The following is a 27,493-nucleotide window of genomic DNA, read 5'->3' as shown; positions in this document are numbered from 1 at the left end:
TAACACATTGCTTTGCAATTTTCATGAAATGAAATTGCTCAGATCCATCAAGAGGCCAGAAAACAAAAAAACGATGTCTCATACAAGGAAGAATATGGATGAAGTGGTGAAGAGCTTGAAGAGAGTTTTGCTTGGGGCTCATCCAGTGCAGACACATGTCTGAAAGAATCAATTACAGATCTAGACCCGAGCCATCACCTCTGATTAGTTAATAATTTAGGATGCTCCTATGCCAGGCTTCATAGATAATGAGATAAAGCATGGTCAATTCATGTGTCATCACTTAATATACACCGGTCAGCCATCTTTATCGGTACTCCTGGCATACATGTTTAAAATGTTTTTTTTTTTTTCTTTTACAGCAGACATCATTTTTTTTTTATTATTTTCTTTTACTAAATTATCAGTTGGTATGAATTGTATGGGATCTTAAAAATGTCACTGTTAGAGAATAAGAGCAAAATGTAATATTTTGGAATCACCTAGTCCCCGTAGCTGCTACTAGACATCATCTGGCCAACTGTTTTTTGGGAATCATACCAGAAAAAATTGCTTTTCTGTCCTATCATCCCAAATATAAACATTTAAAGTTTGCTCATAGCTACATAAACTCACATGATACTGAAGATTGATGTCTGCGCAACAAACTTTCCAGGTGAATTTGGTTCAAAACAAAGAGTGAATATGTGGAAAATGACATTTTGCACAATGTTAGGTACAGTGGAGGATCTATTATGCTGTTGGGCAGTTTTGCTTCAAAATGCCACGGCGAACTTATTAAAGTACATAAACAATGACATACAGATAAATTTGAAAAGAAAATCTGGTGGACCCCACCGGTAATTTGATTGTGGATCACTGGAAATTTCAGATGGATTATGATCCAAAATATATCACGAGATCGACAAAGAAATGGTTCATCAGACTAACATCAACCATCTAACACAGATATCTAATTCGCTATGAAGAGTGAGCTGGAGAGTAAAGAGCATAAGAAAGGACTGGGGACTCTGGATTGTGTAAAGTGGCTGTGCCCAGTGGAAAGGTCAAAGATCACATGCTTTCGAAGAAGATTTCTGTTTTGTTGTCAAAACACAACAGGAATCTGTTATAAACATCAAGGGAACCAACAATTGTGGTGGGTTTTAATATGGGCTATAAGGGCAGTTGCCCAGGGCAGCATTACAGAGGGTGGCACCAGATTATAAATCTAACATCTATGTGCTGCGTCCATGACCTAATTTCTAAAGCTTTTATGCATGTCAAAGCGGGATGTTAGGTTGCAACAGACGGAAGAGCCAGCACAGCCACAGGTGATTTTATAAAAATAAAATTAGAGAGAATTATCTTACTCCTGAAAGGAAATGGACTCAAATTAAATGCTGGACTTTTATAATTTTCTTATGCTACTGAAATAAAAGATTTAATTTTAAGGCATATCCCCCTTTTTTTATAATGGGTGCCAATAAATGTCTTAATTATCTGTAAACCGCAGAGTATTATTTAACACTTTAATATGTGTAATCGGAGTTTCCAGGCTGAACCTTTCAGATAGATAATTTCCTTCATTTGCATATACACTCCTACCACCTCTTTAATTAAAACTTACATTGGAAGCTGAAAGTATTCTAGTAATCTAATTTATCACCAGATTAGACAGTAATAGATTCATAGTCATCCATGCAACATAACTCTATAAACGATCCCCCCCCCTCCACTTTCTCTGTAAATTGGGATGGGGGATGGCTTTGCCCTTACAGGTCCGAGGCGGGCTTGTGGTCCACTGGCACCGCTATCCCCTCTGGTACTTGTAGTGCCCACCGCTTCGCCGTGTGACAAGCAGACATGCGCAAAAAACTACACTTCCCCGAAGCTGTCACTGAGCGCTCCCGTCTCCCATTGGCTGGCTCGGTCCAGCCGCAGCCCCAGAGAATGAATGAAATTGAAATAGCTGCTACATTACATGTACAATACCGGGCTCTGCGGTGTTGCATTCTATCATACTATACCAAAATGGCCACAGCGGTGCAGAACCCCCTCAAATCGTAAGTACCGGGCATCTTGTGGGCTTTTGCGCCTTTTTCGTGTGTGTTTGTGCATGCTGTCAGCGCAACCTCGGCGCTTTTGGAAAAAAATAATAAATCACAGATAATTCTCAGCATGATCATCAGCATGTCTATATACATACAATGCACACAGCAGACACTGGGATAATGTCAGGGGATGCGAGTGAGCAGAAAAGTTGCATTTTAAGGATCTCGGTTTGGGGATGGAAGTGTTTTGTATGTGCGCTCCGGTGCAGTTCATAAAACCATTCCCCTGATCCAACAGCGGCGTGTGTGTGTGCAGGGATATGGAGGAATGCTGGAGGTAGGTTTGGGTGACCCGGCATGTCCCTTGCCAGCGTAACCAGCCAAGATCACGGTCAAAGTCAGGCTGTGGAGGCGGGCTGGCCGCAGTTCTAGATGGCTTTAAAGCAGCTTGAACTGAGCACTGTTTCTACACCAAGAGGAGGTAAACACAGCTGCTGGTTTTAGGATGCAGCTTTACCTTCCGGACGCCTCGGAGATGGACAGGCGGGATAAATACGCCGGTCAGAGAGCTGCGCTCATCCTACGCGCGTTTAAGCCGCATTTACACTAACCTTGTATGCATACAGCATCACGTTTGCTTCTTTATGGAGATCCGCTTTGCGCATCGGTTTTTAGTGGTTCTACTTCTTTTTTTTATTATGATGATGATGATGAGGTTTATTTCAGAGAAATGCAGAGGTTGCCCGCCTTATGGGCTCCCGGCCAAAAAGGTTAGCGGATGTGCTCCTGTCAGTGGGTGCTTACACTAATCCAGCCAAAATATTCCACAATGGCTCCGACACGAGCCAACCGTGATGTGCTGGAGCGCTCCAAGCCGCTCCGGCTTTAAGCAGTTTGAAACAAAGAAAAGTCTCGGGAAGCAGAGCTGTGTGCGGCAGCAGGGACAGACATCGGACGCATGTGCCGGTTCCGTAACTACCTGAGACCAGATTACACATATGGATCGTCGTTCTGCTTTTCACTCTGATGTGCAGACACGAGACATTTCGTGCGATCCAGCGCGCGGCCAGCCTACATGTGGCTGCTTTGAATATCACTTCACAGGAGGCAGGGAACCTGGGTGCTATGGTGCTGATTGGAGGGCTGCTCTGATTGGCTGTCAGGGTATTTTAGTGTTTTTGGTTGATTGCTATTGTAATTAAACACCAGCCAGTCCCCAGAAATAAAATATTCCCTCTTCACTAGAATAATTTTAACTCCTGAGTCTCCACCTGTAGAGATTCTGGCAAATTTATTTATTTTTTCTTTAAAAGCTATAATATAAGAAGACAAATGTATGAACAGCATTTTAAATATTTTTGTAGCCTTCCTGCCTGCCTTGAGCAGTGATAAATTATTCATATCAAGATCAAAGACATCAAACTGGATGTGTAAAATTCACTCTAAAGGAGGGTTTTAGAAATATTTTAAAACAAAGACACAACGGTTACACAATTCACATTTTAAATTTTCCACTGCATCTTGTATTAGCAATTAGCTTAGCATTCCCAAAACTGCAGTCTGATTGTTTTGAATGGAGAATGTAGCTCATTATTTATCATTAAAAATTCCACAAAGAGCATTTTAAAATTCGACATACTAGACAATTTTAAAACTCAAAGGACTTAAACAGGAACCTTGCCTTCCTCTGTTCTTCCTCCCTGCGGAAAGTGTTGCTCTCTCTCGCTCTCTTGCAGCACGAATTAACTTCATCTAGACGTGTTTTAAACAAGTAGAGCTTCCTTTCAAAGAGCTTTTCACAGCTGTGGCTTACTTTGAGTGGCAAAATACAACTTGGAGTATTCTTTGAGTATTCTTCAGTCAACAGCCTAAGAGCTCTAAAGTATGACATGTTTGGAAAAAGATCAACGTTTAGATTTTATGACCAGCTGGTAGTCAGGGCCGATCAAACACAACAGTCTCACTGTTCAGAAAACAAGATGACTTCTTTGGTGAAACGCCAAAGAAATGCCATACAGTGGTTTGTTTTGTAATATTGGGAGTATAACTTTATGTTCAGGATGGCACTGGGGGGCACCACCGGCTTAGCTGAACAAGTTGTTGATTTTTTATTTTTGCCAGTCAGCGGTGTGCTCAGTTGTTGAAATGTGTTGTTCTCGCCGAGTTGCTGCTCTTGCGGAAGTTGGTGTTTGATTCACATCTTATAAATTGAGGGTGCAGAGAATCTTGATAGTGGAAATATTGACTTCATCCAATATGTCCACTGTCCACTATGTTCCCTAAAAATGGGGTACAAAAGAGACTAAAGCTGATGCAAAAGTTACTATCTGATTCAAGATTGATTTTTAAGACTCTGAACTGCGTTTAATCTGCTGCAGAAATTTGTTATTTTACAATGAACACATGCAATTTTTGAAGCCATTATAATTATGCCAGCAGCATATATAAGAAAGTGTGAAAAGCACAATATATTGACTAGTCTGACATGCATTGAATTATTCTACAGTGATTATAGGTGCTTTAATTCAAATTCCCTGTTGATTAAACCTCTAATCTACATGTAAAAACTGGATTCTTAGGTTTCTCTTAACATTGTCGAACATATGACCCAACTTGTATAACCCCTTTGTTCAATATCTATTTTTTGGGATACAATATTGCTTGAGGGGTTTCAGAAAAAGGAGCTCACCCTGGGCATTATTTATGCCAGAACTAACACCAGCGTCATAAATAAAACTGTTTATGATAATCTTGCACCAAGATTTGGACATAAACGAGGAGGGGAAGGGGGTGGGAAGTAGCATACGAAACATTTCGTCTTCTCCTCGGCCATCCTCCTCTAAGTCGTCTTTGGTCCATGGTATGCTCGTTCAAGCAAAGCAGAAGTGTGGCCAGATTGCTCCCAGAGGCCCTCGGTGAGACCATGTCAGGGGATTAAATTGACTGATTTGCATGGAGTCAAAGGGGGAGCAGAGGTTGAGCAGAAAAGAAGGAGAATAGGTTTGGTTAAAAAAAAAAAGGTGCACAGGGAATGCAGAGTAAATGCCAGACTGAGGGCCAGTGACTAATGAACAACAGCACACTTTCAAATGGTGGTCCTATATTGATTTTTAAGTGCTTTAAGTTAGACAAAGGAGGTAAAAACGAGGCACAAAACAAGGCAGCACAAGCTGTCAGCCAGTATCAGCTCTGCAGAGATGTTAGATCACTGAATCAGTGTGGGCTCTGTGAAACTGCAAAGCTGAATGTATGTATTAGACAACTCAGCCGCAGCAATCGAAGCTCCTTTTAACATCTCCTTGGCTATATAAATGCCATCGTTACCCAGTACGGCTTTAAGTACGTTCCAGTTACAACACTGAAATGGGCTTTTAAACAAGCCCTTTTAATTAGCACGTCCCCAAACAAACTTGCTACAAGAGGCTCACAAATTAGAGGCCTATCCTGCTAAAAATGGGCCAAACAACCAGCGAGATTGGGTTCAAAGTCAGCTCTAATAGGGTGGCTGGCTGCGAGCCTGGGGCGGAAACAATGCCTCTTCTGTCCCTAAATTTCTTTAAAGATTGTTCAGGCTCAGGAATAAATTCACTGATAAAATGTCTTATTGATGCCAGATAAACAGGTTTTGCAGTGTACAGAACAACATAGTCTCTAGCCAGAGCCACAACCTCACCATGTCTATGCTGCTTTAGTACATGAGCTACGTAAAGTAGTTCAATTGTACCACAAACAATATTAAAATTGATGTCTTCCCCTTCCAAGTAGTGCATGCACATTGGGAATCCACCACATTCTGCTCCATCAAGATGAGCTTAGTTACGTCTGCCATGATGTCAACGTCTCATTTAATTTTTTTAACTGATTTATTTCACATTCCAGGCTCAACTGTAGAGACATTTGAATGAGTGTCCATATTTCGTGAGATAAATAAAGTATTAGTCACAACGTAAGTCAAGCTTTAGTTTCTCTTTCACTTTCAAGCATCTGACATGCTGAGCTGGGAGCTTCTTCATAAGTGTAGATGCGTTACTGTTGTGCGAGATTGAGCATTGCTTTTATTGTGTCCTTACTGCAACGTCCGCCCGCCCGCCCGTCCGTCCGTCCGTCCGTCCATCCGTCTGTCCGTCCGTCCATTTTCTGTACACCCTTGTCTCTAGAGAGGTCAGGAGGGGTGCTGGTGCCTGCCTACAGCGAGACATTTTGGGCGAGAGGCGGGATACACCCTGGACAGGTCTGACTGCAGCATTTGAATTGAAAATACGTCTCTTCTGTAGCAGTGGTGGACATAAACAGCGCGTGTGGGAGCTGCAGCTCTCTTGAAATGTTTCAACTTGCCAAAACAAATTTATGGCAGCCTGGCTGGCTAGTTTTCAAGCTGTGCATGCCACAGACTCAGTGTGTAGTCAGGCGTAATTTTGCATCATGGCTTCCAACACTGCTGAAATGAAAGGCAGATACATGATGGTCTGACAGGAGTGTGAAGTTCCTAAATATCAATTATAAAGCAATTTAAAATTATTGCCCACTCTATCAAGTCTGTATTGAAAAGCTGCATATTAGACAAGACCATCAGACCAAATGAGTAAGTCAATAATTTTGTCTCCGTAGTTTGTTTAATGGCAAATTTCTTTAACAAACCATGTGAAATGATTGATGTAAGGCTCAAACAGAGCATAATCTCTTATATGGTCAATATGATTGTACTACTGATCTGTGAAACTGTAGAGAGGGGGAGTGGGTCTTTCTTCCATTCTCTGTTTTGGACCTTTGCAGTTTTGATCATGTCGCACATTACGTCCTCAGATACAAAATGGAGCCATCTGGTTCAGAAAGTTTTGTACCTGCTAAAGTTAGCAATGGACAGTTTGTGATTTCTAGTCGTTTACTATGTTTGATTACAGTTTATTGTGGTGAAACATGGTTCCGGCAAAAATTATTCACTTTTACTTGAGGAGTGATCTGAGTCTGTCACAATTCAAAAGAATCACCTTGCCCAAATAAACTAAAACCAAACATTCAGGAAGTTAAAAAAAATAAAATAAAATAACACAAGTAGGTGGACTAATTGATATTTGATATTTTTCATGTTTTCATGTTTCATGAAAATACTGGACTTCGTGGAAAAATCAACATACACAGTAGTTTAAGTAGATGGATATTAAATAATTGGTAACACTTTATTTGAAGGGGGGTGAATAAGACTGTCATGACACTGTCATAAACATGACATAACACTTGTCATGAACATCAATAAGTCTTCATGAATATTTATGACTGTTGTCATAAAGCGTCATTCGGTAAATTATGACACTTTTAATACAAAGTTGACATTATTCAAAATGTCTTTGTTATGATAACTTGACATTAACCAGGAAATCATTACTGTTTAAACTTTACCTTTAATAACATAAAGTTACCTAATTTTTAAAGTGCAATCAGTAATACTTTCATAACAAATTTATATCAGTAATGATTTATTGGTTAATGTCAAGTTGTCATAACAAAGACATTTTGAATAATGTCAACTTTGTATTAAAAGTGTCATAATTTACTAAATGATGCTTTATGACAACAGTCATAAATATTCATGAAGGCTTATTCATGTTCATGACAGGTGTTATGTCATGTTTATGACAGTGTCATGTCAGTCTTATTCACCCCCCCTTCAAATAAAGTGTTACCAAATAATTTATTTGCAGGTATAAACTGAAAAAATAAATGTGGAAATGCCATGATCCGCTAACTGTTAGCCACTGATGACGCTAAAGTTAGCATCTGTTTTTGAAGTGTTTTGTTGGATTAAACAAAAGCTTTAATTACTTGTTCAACAGGTTCTTTCTACACTTCCTTTAAAACACGAGCTTCATAAAACCTATGTACTTTTTACAAAAACTCAACAAAGAGTCATTTTGTTGCTTTTTAGACAAACATGAAAGCTTAAAATAACATGTGGACTAGTCTAACCTGGTGATTAATTTACTCTGTTTGCATGATTTCAGTGGCGGTGGAAGATGGGTTTGAATGGAGGAGGGCCTCCCAAATCAGTGTGTGCTTAGGGTCCTAAACAATCTTGGGCCGAGTCTGTCAGCGGCTGACGAGTGGATCCACTGAGCATTTCCCTACCAGTCTGTCGCTCGGCTGGATTAGAGAAACGTTTAATCTCTCTTTCTATCTTTTTCCCTCTGCTTCTCTCTCCATCCGATTTCCTCTCTTCCTCACATCAATGTCGCTGCCCTATCTGCATCTTTACCTCCCTTTTTCCTCATCACTTGTTTTCCTTTTGTTCAGCAACTTCCTTTCCATGGTCCCCTCCTCTCTACCTCCTTCTTTGGCTCAAATCATTAAACCCCCACCACTTCCAAATCACTCCTCCCCATCCTGGATCAATGTCTGTGTTGATATTCAGCAGAAACTATAACTGAGGACAGTTTATATCCATTTTTTTAGATCCCTGTAATTCCTTTTAGAAAGCTTATACTTAAGAGCTTTTTAGGGGGATTTAGACTCAAATCTATTGACAGGAAAGGTTTATAGTCCACTGTTACCAAATTATATAATGTTTCACATTCTGAGATGGGATATAAATATCCCGTCTCAATATATTCGGATTAGAAAATGACTAAAATCTTTAAAAATGGAACAAAGCGCAATTAAATTCATTTCTACGGCTTCACAGCAGCCAGAACTCAGAATGTGGGGATGCGCGGTGTCTCTCGGCGATATTACTTCTTTGTGCTGGTTAGAAGGGGCAGATGCAGATAAGCGCGTGCTGCTGTATTGGAGGCAGTTGCAGCAGGGCCTATATAATATTACTTGTGCCCTGCCTGACTGAGCCCAGCTAAATGAGTTCCATGTAATAACCGGCTCTGTGTGCAAACAGCCCAGTGTGATGGCTCAGGCCGCAGCCTGCCAGTTCTAGAGCTTTCTTTCCCCTTCCCAGTCTCACCCTCTCATTCCCTCACTCGCTCATTTCTACTCTGCCTCCGGTACACACGTGTACACACACACACACACTGTTGCACTCATTTCTCCTCTCCGAGTTTTCTTTTTCTGTAATCTTATGGGAGCGAGCCTGAGGTCTGATGTTTTTAAGAGGGTTACTTTTTCTGAGTTTCTCCTTTCATCATCTCCATTACTTAGACTTTCTATATGTTGTAGTTGCCCTTTTTTTTTTTTAGGAAGGTAAGAGCGAAAGAAGCTGAGAGAGGGAGAAAGAGCGAAGCATAGATAAGTATTTATAGCGCTATGACCTATTTCTCCAGTGCTACCTAACTGACTGTCAGTCAGCTCCACTGCTTAGGGACCTTGCGTGCTTTCCAGCCAGAAAATTTAGAAAAATTCAGCATGAATGTTCATGTAAATCTGAAGAGGAGTGTGTGGTGGGAGAAGATGGGGATAGCTCAAACCAAATCTATTTTGTTCTCAGTCTGCACCAAACAGTTTCTTGATTCATTCCTAGAGAACTGGGTCCGATCTAGTTAAATGCCATCACCAGACCTGATACTGACGTTATTTCTGGATCAGCGTGGCTGTTGCTCCACGGCGCTGTGTTGCTGTAGGTCATATGTTGGCTTGTTTATTTTGGATTGTTATTCTTGTTTAAGCTTACGCCACAAGATGAATTAAAATTAAACATTTTCCAAGTGAGCATTAGACCCAATTTCAATATCTAATCTATACACAAGACATGAGTCAATAATAGATTTATAAATAGTCATAGTTGATTAAAACCTTAAGTTATGCCAGGTTTAGGCCAAGCCAAAGCCTCTGGTCTAAAAGTGGTCTAAACTTAGAATTTAAATAAAAAATTCATAAGGTCCTCAAAAAGACAGAGAAAAATGCAAAAATGTCAGAAAGCATGAAGCATGCCAGTTAGTCTACAGTGTTGTGAAACAATTCAGCTGCACTATGAGATGCTTCTATGACATCATCATCAGAGTCCATGTTCACGTTTGTTGGGGTTGTGCATGAAGAATTGTGATTTCCAAGCAGAACACGCCACACACCACCGTGGAAAAGTTGTTTGTAACAGCGAGGATGCAGCTCTGACAGAATGTAGCCACGGCAGGAAAGAGGAACAGAGTTTCAAAAAAAATAACTGCTAACAATACACTCATGCCCTTGATTTATATATCATTTGTTCTAGAGTATCTCTCCTGACACATAGCTTTGTTACAAAAACACAGGCAGCTAGCTGAAGGGTCATGAGTTTAAAGCTGGCTACCGTTCCTTCTATTTAACATTTTTTTTGGGCACTAGGCTAAAATCAGTCCACATTTAGACGTCTAACAACGCCACAAAATGACTTTATTTACTTTTGGTAAACTAAAATATAAAGAACATGACTTATCAACTACTTTCCTCTACTGTCTTTGTTTCCTCCCCTGGAAATACTCTTCCAAATTTCCAGGATGTTTGCTCCAAACGCACAGAAATGTGCCGATTCAGAAGTAAAAAGAAACATTGCTGCAGCGACACAATTGGAATGATCTGTAATCTCTGTTTCTAATTGCTATTAGTACTGAAGTTAGCATCTGTTTCTGAGCTTCCCATTGAGTATAAACTTTCAGGGCAATCTTTAAAAAGTCTGAGCTGCATTTGATTGTCTCTAGTGACCAAAGCTGACATGGATGATCCTAAGCATTTTTAAAATCTAAATTGACATAATCAAATCTTCATTTTGTCTGTTACAACTCAAAAGAGGGAGCACTTTAGAATCACCTTGGAGAAGAATAAAAATATAATTATATGGTTGAGTTAAACCTGTACTGGAATAATCAAAGTTCTAAATTTCTTAAAACAAAGTTTATCATTTGTGAAATCTTTTTACATGTGAAAGTCAGAGGATAGTAGCAATACTTTACCATATTTTTACTTAAGTAAAAGTAGTGATAGAACAGGTTAAAGTACTTGCAGTGACAGAGAATATACTATTTATTGTACAATTATAAGTACAAGTAAAATGTATAGTGAAGTAAAACCACTCCTAAAAATAAAATTTTTCTAATAAGTTACTTAAGTTAATGTAACCGAGTAAATCTAACTACTTCCTGCTTTGGTGAAAAACAAAGATACAGATTATTTATTTATTTATTTATTGTTTTTTTTAGAGGTCTTGTTTTCGTGAATCCAACATCAAGGACTATCTAATCTGGTCAGTTTGCCGCTCCGCCATGTCGACATGCAGCGACATGGAGGAGCAGCGAGGTGCTTCAGCACAAACAGGAAGGTTAACTGGATTACAGGAAGCTGGTTTGTCTGATCTGTTTGAGGTTTCAGACTCGATCTCACACGGAATAAGTGGAGCCTGAAAATGTTGGCGGTCTGCTGGAAGACTGGGTCAAAATGCAGGAAATGCTTAAAATCTTATTTCTGTTAGGATCTCACATGCACACCTGGTGTATCATTACTTCATTTGCTGGATTTAACACCTTTAACAGACTGTCACATCAGCATGTTTCTCCAAAAAAGAGTTTACAGTGACAGCTTTTTAAAAAACTACCATCACATTCTGAGGTCCATATTGCTCCTACCCCCCGTCCCCTCCAGCAGTCTGTAGAGGTTGAGCAGCTCCGCAGCTTATAATAATTGAAGTATGGAAAAGGAAGTGTACCTCTGAAGCTTTTTATGCAATCATCACTCTTGTAAATATAAGTGCAACTGAAGTCAAGGGCAAAATTGCAACGATTTAACTGACGGTGCCTGTGAGGTTTATTCACACTAGCTTAAGGAAGGGGTGAATTACTCATATCGAGATATACCAAGAATTTTAAAAGCTACAGTTTCAAAACTGCCTGAAATGTTTGAAAGCTTAAATACTTTTTAATGAGATGCCAGAGAAAAAGATGGGAGTATGCAGAGGTTTCTCAAGCTGTATGATGCATAGACAAAGCCTCCTCTCCACAAAAGTGTTGCTGTGCACTGCCGATTAGCTGGTTAAAAATAAACAGTTCTTAGCAAATAAGAACAGCTAGATTGATAATATCCTGCTCAATAAAACACTTATCCCTCAAATTTAGGTAGGGTTATATTAAATGTTTTTGCTGGTGTATTTTGGCCTTTTAACACTGAAACGTTTGGTCCATTAAAAATAGATTGAAATGTATTTCTTTGGATAGTTTGCTGTGTTAGGGGGAAATGTGAAAGGTCCTCTGAACTTTGGAGTGGGTCTTGATTTGCTTGCAAGTGAACCCTGGGGCAGTTTGCAAAAACAGGTGAAAATACAAATCCATATAGAGCCACGGATAGGAGGTAAAACCACTTCATGCATCTCGTGCAGAGACACATCGACACGGCTTACACTTCACGTCAGCGCCTCTGCATGGCATTCTCTCTATTGTTTGGTTCACTTTTTGAAAGTTCAGCCTGAAAATGAACCAAATCAAGATGTAAAATGTTTCCACATATTATTTCATGTAATTTCATTAGTACATAACTAATATTTATCAGTTCAGTAACAACAAGCGATAAGCTTGTTTTTAGTTTTAAATGTGTAAATGCTGAAAATCTATAATATTTTTATACTCAGTACTTAAACCAACTTGCATACCGGCATACCAAAAACTAAGCTGAATGATAAAAAGTGTGTAGAATTAGAAATTCTATATTTAAATGTAAATATGTGAATCTAGTCGCTCTATAAAACTGGAGCATCTCTATTTCCTCTGTGCTTCTTTTGGGTCCATTTGAGGAGTTTATGAGGGTGGAGTCAAAAAAAAAGAAAAGACTGATTTTCTCTGCAGCGCTTTAATAGGGATGCAGACTGAGGTGAAGAGGTGGGGGTGCGTTTTGGTAGGGTACCACACACACACACACACACACACACACACACACACACACACACACACACACACACACCCACGCACCCACACACATTGCCAGCACAGAGAGGTGCACGCACAGAATCAGAGGTTGGGAATCCATCGCTATAATAAGAGGCCAAGTGCAGTGGTGATAAATCTCACCTGAAGGAGCTGTTCAGAGGCAGATTGCCTTACCCTGATGTACTACCCTCGGCACACTCTGCAGCCAGCCATGGGCTACAGCAAACACACCCACACGCTCAGACCAGGAGAGCATTGCACACAGGACGCATAAAGAGGTGTGCGCCAACAGTAGCCTGCATGTGGATTTATGCGCAAACAGACCCTGTGATTTAGGGACTGCCAGAGAAACCACACCCAGTGGACAAAGAAGGAGGTCCATGTGGGAAACCCTACACCTCTCATTAAAACCCCATTCTGCAGGTAACACAAAGCCCTGACAGAAATGACATGATCTGTGGCACAACTCTGCACATATGTCTGGCCTGCTACTCTCTGTCACTGCTCTTGAGTTTAAATATGCACACACACATTTACACACGCAAACAGGCCGACCCGGTGCCGTGACAGCGATTCGAGGAAACTGACGTTTTCCAGCTGGCATTGTGGCAGACGTTTCGTTCCTGCACAGACACCCGCTCCTGTCCGTCCATCTGTCTGTCTGTCACTGTCAAACCGAGTGTGTGGCCTCTTTGTCTCCCTTTGACAGACACACGCTCACACAGGAGCTTTATTAGTGCACGTCTGAACATTTTAAGCCACCGTTTCCCTCCGTGTGCCAGTTTGAGCCCAGCATCAGAGGAGCAGGGGAATGTGTTTGCTCGCACACACGTGTACACACACACACACATTCTCTCTCTCTCTGAAAGTGGACAAGGAGAGAGAGACGGGGGAAAAAAAGAGAAATCATTTGACTGAGAGAGGAGGAGAGTGGAGAAGAAATTGAATTGGGGTGGGGTGGGTGGGGGGGTGACTTGGTATGGGTGATATTGCATAGTTTAATCTGTTAAGTTCAGCCGTGGAAAGGCCGGGGATGGGGGAGGGGAGCACCAGAGCGGTGGTGGGATGCCTGATATCAGCCCTCCTCTGTGCATGCTCACATAAAGCTCTGAAGGGGCCGAAATGCGTGTGTGTGTGTGTGCGTGTGTGTGTGTGTGTGTCTTCATGAGTGGCTGCACAGATGGACAATAGTGGACGAAACAGGTGTGTGGGCCAGGTGTACAGACTTAAGTGTTTTTACTGGTCTGACTGGAACAAAACCCAAACACACACATTTTCGAGGAAAAGACCAGTCGGAGCAACAAATCAGTATGAAACACAATCTGCCCTCAGCCCTCATAAAGCCTATTTTACATGTGCAGCACTTCATTCACTTCCAGTTTAATCACCTCATTTCCCCGCACTAAAGTGAAATCCTTTGTTGGCTCGGACGTTTCTCGTAATTGGGCACTAATTTTCCCAATTCTCTTATATTTCTCTTTTGACTCTTCCAATGATGCGATTTTACCTCTAGGGGGAGCCCTTCGTATCCCTATTGGTCAAAGAGGCAGCTAATTGGTATGGTTAATTTCAGCACAGTGAGAAACTGTTGCTCCTTGAGTGCGTGTGTGCGTGTGTGTGCGTGTGTATGCGTGTGTATGCGTGTGTGGATGTAACTCAGTGTGAGCTGAAGTGGGCTGCTTCTCCTGGATGGGACTTGAGGGATCACCTAGAGATTCAGACAATGGCTTACGCTCGGTGGGCCTGGTGGGTTGGCTGTGCTTTCTAGGAAGGCTCTGTGTCTGCTGGTGACTGTCAGCTGCACGAGGCACGTTTATTTATGTGTATGCGTGTGTGTGTGAGTGTGTGTTCCCAGTCATACCAGTTTCCTCAGTGCTGTAGCGTAGGCCTCTCCCTCCCCGCTGTTTGCTCAGTGGAGGCTGAGGCAGACAGCTCAGTGTGGGCTCAGGATTCATCCTCACACACAGGCACACACACACGCACACACAGTCTGCATGCTCCAGGCGCTCTCATTCCTTTTCCACATCTAATCTTGAGTTGGCATGTGTGGATGTGCTCGGAGGTTCATATCTGTACTGTATCTGCATGCCTCCTCCTACAAGTATTTGGTGGGATGCTTTACTCTTTGGACGTCACTCTGTGCAATCATGCACGCGTGTGCAGGTGTCCTTTGTGTTTTTGTGTCCTTGCAAAGTGTGGAGCCACATAATTGTCATGTGTGTCATGTCTGCCTGGACATTTTTGGTAGTCAGCTCCAGTTTGTTGGAGATTTGGCTCTTCGCCAGTTCATTACTAAAGCCGCTGCACCTAAACCTCTCTCTGTCTGGGAGTAGTTAAGTTGTATCTGTTATAGTTAATCCAAGCTTCCACCATCAGGGGAAAAAAAACAAAAACAACTAACAATATGTTCTTTTAAGATTACTTTTTAGTTTTCTCGTTAACCCTCTCAGCGATTTGGTGTTGTAAAGAAGGAGTTTTCATGCAGACGGAGGGATCAGCTAGCCGTTTCTGTGTGTGCCTGGGTCTAAAATCCGGTCTTGGCTTTCCTCCATCAGCTGTGTGGTTTGATGATAGGCAGTTTGGTTTCTCAGTGGCGCTCTCTGTGGTCTGTGTTTTCAGCAAGTGCTCTGCATGTAGGACCACAGTGGCCACAAGCCAGCAGGCTGCAGCTGTGGGAGTTTCTATGTTCACTTCCCCAGTCACCTTCTCGTTTTAATCAACTTGCATTTTCTGGCTTGGTTAATGTCAAATAAATGTTTCCATATTTTGTGAATTTCTTCCTCTTTATACAGTCCTGGGCAAAAATATATATCTACCACTAAATGTTATGTCAAATTCCAATTGAGACTTCTATGCATTTTATGGAAATAAAGTAAAAAGAGAAATCTGAAAAGTGTGGCATGCTTTTGTTTTTAGCCTCCCCATCCCCCCGTAAGTCTTGTTTTCAAAATAACCCAAACTCAGTAACATTTGATGGAGAACGTCTATCAGTTTGTTTGTTTTGTTTTTTTTGTCTAGATTTAAGTCTAGACTTTGACTGAGCCACTGTAACACAGATATGCTTTCATCTAGGCCTCAGGGCTACCATTCCCTTCCATTCACTTGCTACCATTCACTGTGTTGCTGCCACTGGGTCTTGTTGTGTTGTAGTGGGTTCCTCAGTGGCAAGTTCACAAGGAAACTAGAGTTTCTCTGAATGCTGTGGGGTTGTGTTGGTTGACACGACTCTGCAATTATTATGTTGACATCAGGGACAGTTCCCCTGTATTGGGAGACCTGGTTGGTGGTTCCCATATTCAAAAAGGGGGTTCTGGAGAGAGTGTTCCAACTAAAGGGGGATCACATTCTTCAGCTTCCCTGGTCAGGTCTATTCGGGGCTCTAGAGAGGAGCATCTGTAGGGTAGTCAAACCTTGGATTCAGGAAGAACAATGTGGTTTTCGTCCTGGTTGTGGAACACCGGACCAGCTCAGCAGTGTCCTGCAGGATGCATGGGAAGGTGTCTGACCGCATCCCTCTGGGCCCTGTTAGGTCCCTGGATGTCTGTGTCAGAGCTTGGTCTGCATTGCCAGTAGTAAGTCAGGCTCTTTTTTTTTTTTTTGGTGGGAGTTGGACAATTTTACCCTTTGTCACCGATTCTGTTCATGACTTTTATGGGTTGAGGATTGCGTCTCTGCCTTTTGCAGATAATGTGATCCTTTTGGCTTCATCAGATTGTGATCTCCAGATTTTGGGGGGAAAGTTTGAAGCTGAGTGTGAAGTGACCAGGATGAGGAACAGTGATGAGTACATCTATAGTCACAAGCTTTAGGTAGAGACCAAAAGAACAAGATCACAGATAAGACAACGACTTTCTTCTTGCTGCCCTTCCATACAGGCCAGATTTGTGAAGTGCATGACCAACACTTGTCTTGTAAACAGATTCTGACACCTGATCTCTGCATCGCCCCAATATGGGTCTGTTTACTGTTTTCTAATTAACTCTTTCTCCATATTTATGTTACCTTATGATGACAAAACACATTAAGTTCCCAAAATAGATTTGAATTCAGGGGTAAGACAAAATGTAAGGGGTATGACTGCATTTTCAGGGAACTTTGCAGAGTATTTGTTGGGGGAACACAGCTCTTATATTTTCCCACATTTGTGCAGAACAGACTTTTCCAATTCACCTTGTTTTCAGACAGTAGTATGCTAAGCCGAAAATCTTCTGGCTGCAAATTCACATAACAAACAACCCCTTCTGCCAAGAGCATTTTTTAAAGCATTATTTGTGTTGCACCTGCAGCCCCTTTAGGGATCAGGCTGCCCCCTTGTTGCTCTAAGAATAGCTTTATGCCTCTGCAATTCAGGTTAAAGCTACTTAGCAAGCCGGCCAACACAACGAGGGACTGCATTCGAGGGAATGTTTGCTGATCTTGCTCTTTCAGCTGTTCGGACACAGACCTGGCTGAATATTTGAACTAACTCTAAAAGCTTGAGATGATTATTTTTTTAAACCGGTATTCAAACTCTGATGAACTCTTCCTGCTATTTGCTCAATAGTCAGGTTAGATTAGATTAGATTCCCTCCTCTGCCTTGTCTCTTAACTTTCTCTGCCCTCTTTGCACGTCTGCCTCGCCGGCTCCTATTGAAGCCTCCTCACAGGCAGTCATGCAACTTCCCTATCTCAATATAATGAGATTGGAGGGACTCAAATTGAAAGACGCCATTTTCTTCAGCTGTCACCTTATTATTGAGTTGGGCTTGGGTGGGTGTGGGGTGGTTGAGTTATGCCAGTTTCTCTGAAGGCAGCAGGGGGGGAGAGATGGAGGTGAAGGAGGACTGGAAGAAGGATGCGGAGGGAGGAGGGAAGCATCAGGAGCTTAGGGGTGAGCGGTTTTGCATTTGGAATATTTCTCCTTTTCCCCCTCCCTTTTAACTCTGTCTGGTATTTCCATTTGGTCACTAGAGCAACCTTGAAGTCCATGTCTCTCATTCATGAGGGTTCTCTTTGTACTTCCAAATTTTTGGGCTCATGCTTATGGGACTTTTTGAGCACATCTGCATGTCTGTTGGACTTCTCTCTTCATACTTATTGTTATTTACATGCAAACAGCAGGCACTCTATATTTGCACTCTATACATTTAATTTGAATGATCGTTCATACCTACTATACATTCAGGCATTTGGAGGGTGCTGGTTATCCATAAGTTTTAATAATAATTCTGCAAAATAATGTCGGATTGGCTGGGAAAAACCAACCCTGGTGCCTCACTGGAGTGAGGGAGAAATAAAAAAGAAACGTTTCCGTTATGGGCCTCCAACCTGGCCAAAAAAATGTGATGCTTAAAGTTCATTTCTGAGAGCTGAGTGGTAACATTTTTGTCAAAAAGAGCATTCACCTCAGCAAAAGGTGTTGTGGCCCCTTAGTGGACCTCAGCTCAGCATATTGAGGTCCAGTCACATCCTTTAATGCGTGTGGTCAGTGATGACCCTCGAGGTTGCAGATCAGGTTTGTGAGATTTTGATGTTGCCACGCTCAGGCTGTCAGGCCGTTCCAGCATCTGTTCGGTGTGACTGCTGAGCTGTACTTCCACACAGGACTGCTGATTTTATTCAACAGTGTCACAAGCTTTCTTAATGATTTTTTAAAAAAAATGTTTTTGTTAGTCAGTTTAGCTTTTATTCCTTACTGGTTGTAATTATATGCTCTGGTTTGCAGCGTGGCACTAAACTGAATCAGACTGAAATAATTATCTGTGCCAGTGAGACTTTGTAAGTCTCTGAGTTGGTTTTGAGTTGCTTTTTATCTGTTAATTAGAGAGGATCTAAAAATATTTAATGTGTTTCTGTGTAATTTTGCAGAAATTTGGGGCTTTAAGCTAGAAGGGAGGATATTAGATTTTAGTCAATAAATAAATTAACAATATTATATAATACATTAATATAGTTTTTAGTTGCTTCAGGGCAAAAATGTTTCTGTTGCTAAGACAAGTTCAAGCCTATATATTTTATAATCTCTGTGTAATAATAATAATAAAAGTAACAATAATAATAATAAAAATAATAATAAGAATTTCCAGCCTAAGATTTAGCTATAATGTAGATATTTTTCATTACCTGAGTCATAGACCCTGTACATTATTTTACCATCTTTTGGGAAATGTTTCATTTGTTTGCAGAAATAAACTTCTTTGTTTAATTAAAAATAACTTTAAATTCATATTTGCAGCTTCTGTGGTGCAGCTGATGTAAAACCTGGAGTAGATCGATGACAAGTATCAGGGATGAAGTGCAGACAGTTACTCTGATAGGTTCATCTGACAATAACTGAGACTTCGTTTATTACTACATTGAAATATTTCTTGAATTCTTTATACCTTTAACACTGATCTGGTGTATATATCACAGAGCCAGCCTAAGACACAAAAAAAAAAAAAAAAAAAAAAAAAAAAAAAAAAAAACTAAGGATTTTAAATCTGAATCAACAGTTTCAACATAGATAAATTCAAACATTTTAAATTGTTTAACATTTAAGTTTAAGATCTAATCGAACTGGCAAATTAACTGCGTAAAAGTGCGAAGAGTAATCTTCGTTGTTTGATTGTTGTGTTGTGCTTAGAACCAAACTTTGTGTTTTAGCTTGGTTTATTCACAAATACATCCCAGAAAATAATAACCAATTATTAGTGATTGCTTTTAAGCTTGGCCAATTAAACTTGTCCGCTTCCACCGGATTCCACCAAACCTGCATTGAAACTTCGTTCGTGACGATGTTCGTCACATTAAGAGTCCCGTTACGGGCTTTTAACAACCTTGGGCTGTGTGTTGGTGTCAACAGCACCTTCTTCTGACTTGCTCCCTTAAAGAATAGAAATTGGTTGAGTTTATTTCCCTCCTCATGATACAGTGGTGTGGAAAATAGTTTTGCCCCTTTCTCATTTCTTTTGTCTCTGTTTTGGTTTGTCATACTCAAACGTTTCAGGATATCAAAGCAATTTAATTATCGGACGCAGAAAACCAGAGGAAATACAAAATGTAGTTTTGAAATAATGTTTTAATTTAGTAAGAGGACAAAGCTTTCAAAACCAACCTGGCTTAGCAACAGTGATGCAAAATATAGCCCGTTATTGCTTACACTTGATGTCAGTTGTTGTTGCTAAGGGTACAACAACCAGTTATTAGATTAAGGGAGCAATTACTTTTTCACATTGGCCCAGCCAGCATGGTTTGGATAGCTTCTCTCTTCCTAATAAATTAAATCATCATTTGGCTCTTTGCATTTACTCAGGTTATCTTTGTTAGATAAAAAAAAATTATTTGAGGGACAGCATGTGCTGTAGCGTTGAAGCAGGGACTCGATAAATAGAGGCTGTTAGTCATAAACTCAGGTCTGGGGTTTGATTCCCAACATGTGTCTCCCCTTTTTCTCTCTGCTCATTTCTTCTCTATGAAAGCTGATACCGCCACAAGAAAACCTTTACAAATCATGTATGAGGATTTTAAACGTTTAAGCTTCAGTGCATCTGAACACAAAAGATGCCTTATCCTCGTTTGTTTCAGGTTCTCTTTACTTTTACGACTTTTACCACACCCTTTTCAGCCAAACACCAAATTTTTCACACATCCACATCTGCAGCAAGCTCTCTTTGTGTAGAAATCAGTCAGTCTTGTTCTTTGGCGATGGCACATAGAAAAAAAAAAACACACAAAAAAATCGAACAAATCACTACCAGCAGCTACTCTGCACTATTTTTGTGAAGCCGCTGTTGGCTCTGCACTGTAACTCAGTGTGTGCGTGTGCGTGTGCGTGTGTGTGTGTGTGTGTGTGCGTGTGCGTGTGTGTGTGTGTGTGTGTGTGTATGGTTTTGTGTGTTCTGTATCTACAGTCTGTGTAGCTGAGTGACCTTGATGTCTGCACTCAGCAGGAAGACACTGGAGAGGAGTGATTAACAGGAGAGAGAAAACGAGAGAGAGAAGTGCGAAGAATAATGAAATAAAATTTAAAAAAAAAAGAGGAAAGACGTACAGATAGAGGCAGAGTGTGAAAGTTAAACATGGAAAGAGACATTTCAATGAGCAGAAAAAAAAGTGAAAGTGAAGTGTTGGAAAGCTGAACAAAATGTGGAGAAAATTGGGGTGGGGTGAACGAGTGACTCACCACACATCTGTTGTTTTTTTTTTCCCCCTTCTTCTTTCTCTTCTTCTGCTTCCCCCTGCAGGCAATCTGGAGGTGCAGTCATCAAAAACAGGTAGGTGGCTGGGAGGGGAGGCTGGGAGTGAATATTACGCTGAATGTTAATCAAACTCTCACTTCTACGGGTGTGGAAAATACAGTGCAGACAGCACTCCAGCGAGGAAGTATTGTTTTACTGTACAGCTTGAGCATGTGAGAGTAGATGCCAGCTCATCCGCTGATAGGACTGTGGGCATCTCCACGGCAACACATACACACACACACACACACACACGCATATATGCTGTGTGTGTATCCACTGCCCCTTTTGACTTACACACACACACATACGTGTCCCCTGTAAGTGCAACATGAAGCCTGAACACACACACACCCCGATATAAAAACCATGCCCTCTACATGTTCCTGAAAGTCATGATGAAACTCTCCCTGTTTGGTTTTTCCTCCGCTGCCGCCTGTCTGTGAGCTTCCTGCTGCTCTCTCCCTCTCTCTGTGTTGACTCTCAGTCTCGGAGAGGAGTTTTATAAGGAGGCCATTGAACACTGTCGCAGCTACAATGCCCGCCTGTGTGCGGAGCGCTCCATGCGGCTGCCCTTCCTGGACTCGCAGACCGGCGTGGCCCAGAGCAACTGCTATATCTGGATGGAGAAGAACCACCGTGGACCAGGTGTGTGTGCATGGGTGTGTGTGGTTGTGTGTGTGCCCCTCCACACTGTTCTTTACAGGTATTATCTGTTTGTGTGCAGATGTTCGCAACCTTTACAGTTCAGACGTCTCTATATTGATTATAACAAAATAAAGTTGCCCTAAACCTCAAAAAACTTACTTGAGCATTTTTATATATACCAGCTTTAGAGCTTAATTACTATTGAGGGCCATATATTCCAGGGGTGTATATGTATTTATGCACTAATATACAAATAGAGAGAGCAATTCGAAAAGATCTGTGCACCCTTACGCAGCTATTTTATTTCAGCCTTTAAGTTTTGTTTTATTTTTCTCCAAACAAATTTGATTATCTATAGCTTCCTGATTTTTATGTCCCTTGCCGATTTCCTATTTTTTGCATGTTTGTCACACTTCATTATTTCAGAATATCAAACCAATTTAAATCTTAGTCAACATATGTAAACACAATATGCAGTTTTCAAATGAAAGTATTAATTATTAAGGGAGGGAAAAAAAAAATCCAAACCTTATGGCCTGGTGTGAAAAAGTGAATTTGAACCAGGTGAAGCTAAACCTGCTAATTGAGGAGTTCAAGGTAAAACACATTTACAGACAAAGAAGATTTTTTTTTTTTTTACTTAAATGGAAAATGTATACATTTTTTGTGTAGCTTTGACATAATTGTAGCTTGGACATTGCCTTCTTGTCCAACTCTGCTAAAAAAAAAGTAACTTGCAGCACAGACTGGACTTTCACACATTAACTTGGATTCCCTCCTCTAGAGTTTTGAGCGGACCAACCAATGAACAGAAGGAGAAATTGTGAATGATTACATTTATTTGCTGCGATGGTTTATAATCGTAGTCTGCAGTGGAGGAAGTAAACAAAGCCATTCAGTGCGTGTTGGACATGCTTTCAAATATTGAATTAACAACAGCTGCCTTGATCGGACCAGGACTTCTTTCCAACAGTGGAGGATGGTTATTTGCAACGCAGGCAATTTTCTGTAAACTTCCTGCTGTTCAACTGGTGTATTACATACGTCATAGCTGTATGTTAGGAACTGGGTAATGTTTAAAACATCAACACAGTCCACGCCTCCAGAAGTAATCGTTTCTCAGCTCTGAGAATCCAGATCTTCTGTATGAAGCAAATGCAGTGAAACAAAGGGCTTTTTTTTTTTTTTTTTTTTTTTATTAACCAGGCTAGCATAATTGCTGCTCTGACTGTGTTGTTCTTTCAGCAAATTTCTTGGATTTTTTTTTGAGTCTGTATATTTCAGTCAACAGTTAATTGAATATTCAATTAGTTGACAATTATTTTCATAATTGATAAATCATGATTAATTTTTCATCCCACAAAGAATCCATAAAAAACAACAGAGGAAATACAAAAACTAGCAATTAATTTTAAAACCATCGCCTTACATATAATTGTTGGTCAAGAGTGCAGACCCCTGGTGTGTTTACAGCTTTCCACTCATTTGTCTCCCAATTTTTTCCGTCCTTCTCCCATTTCTCTTTCTTACGTTCAACCCTCTGTGGTACCTTTTTCTTCCAAGGCGTTTTCTCTTTTCCCTCCCTCTCACAAGTTTCCAGCTTTCCCCAAAGGGATTTTTCCTCAGCGCTTCTTCTTTTTCTGTAAAGTCAATGTATTTTGGCAGCAATTCAGACACCCCTGTAGGCAACGATGCACCGTTGGCACCAACTACTCTTAGGAGGAATACTGTTGTGTGCATGTGTTTGTTGGCTGCCACTAGAAACTTGTGCTTTGAGAGTTTAGCACTTACAGTTAAACTTTAATTTCAGTCATGTTTTAAAAGTTAAATTAGGTTTATGCTACTTTTTTCTAACCTGCTGTGAAACATCCTGTGTTTCAGGTCATGCTCCAGGTCAGCTGTACACGTATCCTGCCCGCTGCTGGCGCAAGAAGAGACGGCTAAACATCTTGGAGGACCCACGGCTTCTACCTATCGAATTCAAAATTGGTGAGTAAGAGACAGGGCAGCGCATTTTCAGGATTTATTACACTAACCAAAAACAAAAAATCACCCTCATATACCTCTTCACACATATATCATGACTTGCCTTCACTTTTACACTCTTTTCCATATTGCATAATCAAGGGAACGAGACACACCTGGGAACAATCAGGGGCTGATGGGACAACACAGAGACTCACAAGAAACAGAAGCCAAAATAAACACACAGTAAAAACCCAAATCCTCACAATTACAAAATGTGATCTGCTTTACACTGTAATTTATTTACTTATTTATTGATCTGCTGCCCGTTTTTGAGAAGGAACTGACATTTCTGTAGTAGAGAATCCACAAACCGCCTTTATAATTTCAGAATGCAGTTAATTGTTTTTAATGCCTGCACACTGCAGAAGTAACGTTCCTTGTTTCCTGAACCAGCTAACTCCAGTTTCCATCAGCTAACCTGTTCACATTCACTTTTATTTGAAATATGCTAACTAACATTGATTGTCTGACAAATGTCCAGACTATGAGACCTCTCTAAAGAAGGAGGGGGGCATCCCAGACGGCCCTGTCCTGGAGTCGCTGCTTGCTGGGGAGACGCTGGACAAGAAGGTGGAGACCAAGGAAGAGGAGCCAATGAGTGAATGTCAGGTGGGGCTCTGCGTCCTTTTCCTTCCTTTTCTAAGTTTTTCTCCTTTTCTGTTTTGTTCTTTGTGTTTTGCTGTGTTGTTTCTGATAGTACAGCATCTCTGTCTTTTTATCTGGCTATGTTTGTGCGTCTTTGTCTGTTATTGCCTTTGTTTCCTGAAGAATGTGTTCTGGTGCTGACACAGCCTCCTGTGGCTCTGATCGCTCCCTGCGGGCTCTCTGTGTGCAGGCACGTGCTTCAGACTTCCACTCGGTGAGAAGTCTGAAAATCTCCGTACGAAACACCCATTAAAAAAAATCTATTTGTTTATACCTAGAATAAACTCTAGAATATTTCCCATAGCCTTACGAAGTAGCCCAGATGAATGGCTAATTGATTAGGACTTTAGAGATAAAAGCTTGCATTGCCCCTTTGAGTGTTGGTTCTGTGTTTAAGGCCTCTAATCCAGGGCTTCCCCTCTCTCCAGGCTGGCACTACCCTGTGCCCTCCACAAGCTCCATGTCCACGCTTTACTCCTTCTCTATTACGATTGTTCTCCATTTATAAGGAGTCTGACATTAACAGATTGTTCATTTATCACATTTACTTTACTGATCATGAGATCATGAGCCAGTATTGTTCCAAAGTGGTGACAGAAATCACACATCTGAAAAGGGCCACTCAACTATTTTTACACCCAATGCTGGGATTATTCGCGGAATGGGCCCTACACAGACGGTGGATATTTAGGACGCACAGGAGTCTGATAAAAGAGGCCATCAATTTCTTTTACAGCAGGCGTAAGAACTCATGTTTTTGGAGCTTGACCTAAAACAGGATGTGTCTGCATCTGGAGCTTGGTTTTATCCTTCTTTTTATGGAGCAACTACCCTCGTTTTACACTAGATAATCTGCAACCCAATTCTGAGTCCGTTTAACTGAGGGCACACGACAACAGATAGCAAAAGTGAGAGAAGGTGGCATCTCTTGTTTTCATGATGTTACACTTAATGTTTCTGTACTTAAACTTGTTTTTGAGTTCTCCAGTTTAACTGCAGGAAGGTTTTTTTTTGAGAAACTAGGGTCAAGGTGAGCTCCCAGCACCAGCTGGCTCTAGTTCACTGAAGTGAAGCCAAGTCACAGAACCAGTGGTTTACCCCGAATGTTTTTCATTCAGCAACATGCCACTGCCTTCCATCTAAACATGAAATAGTTATAGAAAAGGGAAAGTTGAGACTGTTCACCTGAAGTTGGTGAAATTGCTAAATTATAATTAATATCTGTACTTTCCTCTCTCAGCGATCCTGTGTTGTATCTCCACAATAGTTTGAAAACAAACAAAAAAATCACATTTTATAGTGTATCAATATTAATGTCTCAAAACATTTAATTCACACCTCATTCTTTTCTTGATCATCAGGCAGCTACACGCAATATCACAATTAAGAAAGAACAAACTAAGAGTGAAAAAAGCTCAAGCAGGCTTCCTTATTTTATTGCCTTCTTCATGATTTGGTGTTAATCAACACCAAATCATGAGAATGGAAGGAACTTAATGAATAAACATGATTTAAAAAAAAATAAAGATAAGCAGAGTGGAAACAGGATGCACATCTGTTAAATATTGTAACAATGAACGAACGTTTTTTTTTTTTTTTTTTTTTTTTTTTTGTCGAACCAATTCTGTGTTGAATTTGCCATGTATTAGATCACTCATGATGAAAGGCCCAATATCGTGGTATTTTAAATAGTTAATGTTGCCATCTTTACGGATGCCATCTTTAATGGTTTTCTGAAGAGAAACATGCCCGCAGCATCACAGATCCACTTATTTGTTCTATAGTTTTCGACCAAAGTGAAGTGAAATTAACTTATAGTCTCATCTAATCAAATTGCATGGTTCCAGTTGTGGCATGTAGTAAATTTTCTGGAATCTAGATAGTGGTTTTTAAAGAAATCTCTTTCTGCTGCAGATCTATTTCAGTGAGCTTTGGAGACTTTTAAAAAAATGTTCTTACTTTCCTTACCATCTTGTACATGATAAATCGGGGAGTTCTGCCAGAAGAACTGCCAGTGGCTAAAAGAAATGGATCCAAGTTTCATGTCATTTATACTCCAATGAAGCCGGAAATTATAATTACTAATTAGAAATTTCTAAAAACTTAAATCCATTTGAAAAAGTAAATGAAAGTAATATAAATTGGGGGGAAAAAAATTCTAGTACATTTATTTTTAAGGCATTTTTCAATGTACAAATAATGAAATGTATACATTTTCCTTTTTTTTGTACCAGTGTGAGAGTATACCTGTGTGATAAAATATACATGTATATGAAGGCCTTTTACAGATTTGAATGCTGCATATCTGCTGTAGAAAGGAGGCAGCAGTGTTCTTGCAGTATTTTACACTTTGTCATTTCTTTGTTCTGTGTAGGTTGATCTGACCTGTGCTGCAGCTCTGTTGTTGCAGCGAGGATAAGAGTCCTTCATGATAGTCCACCTTTCTCTCTTTTTATAGAAGCTGCTTGTTGGGGATTTTCCTCATGAGCTGGAGGTAGACGACATGGAGGAAGACGTACCGAAGCGCAAGAACCGTACCAAAGCACGGGTAGGACAGCAATGACATTTCAGACTATTTTTTTTTCTCCAAGTCTCCACATCGTGGTCAGTTTTCATGTGATTACAGAGCGCCTGGTTGGCTGTCTGTGTGAGAAAGTGAGGTCAACATAAGAGAAATAGGCCAGCCAGAGCTCAGAGTTAAACAGTGATGAGACAAACAGTGACCTCTGTGTTTCCAGGCTCTAAACTGGAGTACATTGGAGTCTTCGTTCTCACAGTGTGACATGTAATCATTTGTCAGTTCTCTGCATACCACACTAATGTAATGAGATTTCCTCTGACAACGCAGGACTTGGCCCGATTAAAAGCAAACAGATCTAGAGATTAAATCACGCTGGGATGACCTCTTTTTTTTTTTTCTTCTGTTTTTTTACAACTTTGATTAGAGCACGGAGGTCTTATTTTCCCACTCTTTTTGCGCATCCTATGGGAGGATAATCAAGTGTTAACAATGTATTCTGAAAATCATCCCACACACATGCAGCACATACACACAGACTCTGTTTCTCTCTCTCTCTCACACACACACACACAGACACCAGGGTTGCTAATTGGAACT

The 27,493-nt window shown here is 40.6% G+C and overlaps 1 protein-coding gene across 2 annotated transcripts in view; it reads left to right on the top strand.

Annotated features, from left to right (window-relative positions):
• The first annotated feature begins 1,913 nt into the window (after positions 1–1,913).
• dpf1 (double PHD fingers 1) overlaps positions 1,914–27,493 on the top strand; it is a 59,487-nt gene continuing 33,907 nt past the window's right edge. Inside the window, exons 1-6 of one of the 2 annotated variants that reach the window (XM_015061126.1) lie at positions 1,914–2,045; positions 21,061–21,090; positions 21,542–21,702; positions 23,584–23,691; positions 24,212–24,339; positions 26,834–26,923. In XM_015061126.1, coding sequence (XP_014916612.1) covers positions 1,933–2,045; positions 21,061–21,090; positions 21,542–21,702; positions 23,584–23,691; positions 24,212–24,339; positions 26,834–26,923 — 630 coding nt within the window. In that variant the 5' untranslated portion in view covers positions 1,914–1,932. The remainder of the gene's footprint in view (positions 2,046–21,060; positions 21,091–21,541; positions 21,703–23,583; positions 23,692–24,211; positions 24,340–26,833; positions 26,924–27,493) is intronic. The other variant, XR_001428576.1, reaches the window with a different exon arrangement.

The sequence above is a fragment of the Poecilia latipinna genome, unplaced genomic scaffold, assembly GCF_001443285.1.
Source record: "Poecilia latipinna isolate Pla-1442-1.1 unplaced genomic scaffold, P_latipinna-1.0 Scaffold68, whole genome shotgun sequence".
NCBI lineage: Eukaryota > Metazoa > Chordata > Actinopteri > Cyprinodontiformes > Poeciliidae > Poecilia > Poecilia latipinna.
Note: the sequence above shows the minus strand (reverse complement) of the source record. Positions and strands in the feature narration are given on the sequence as shown.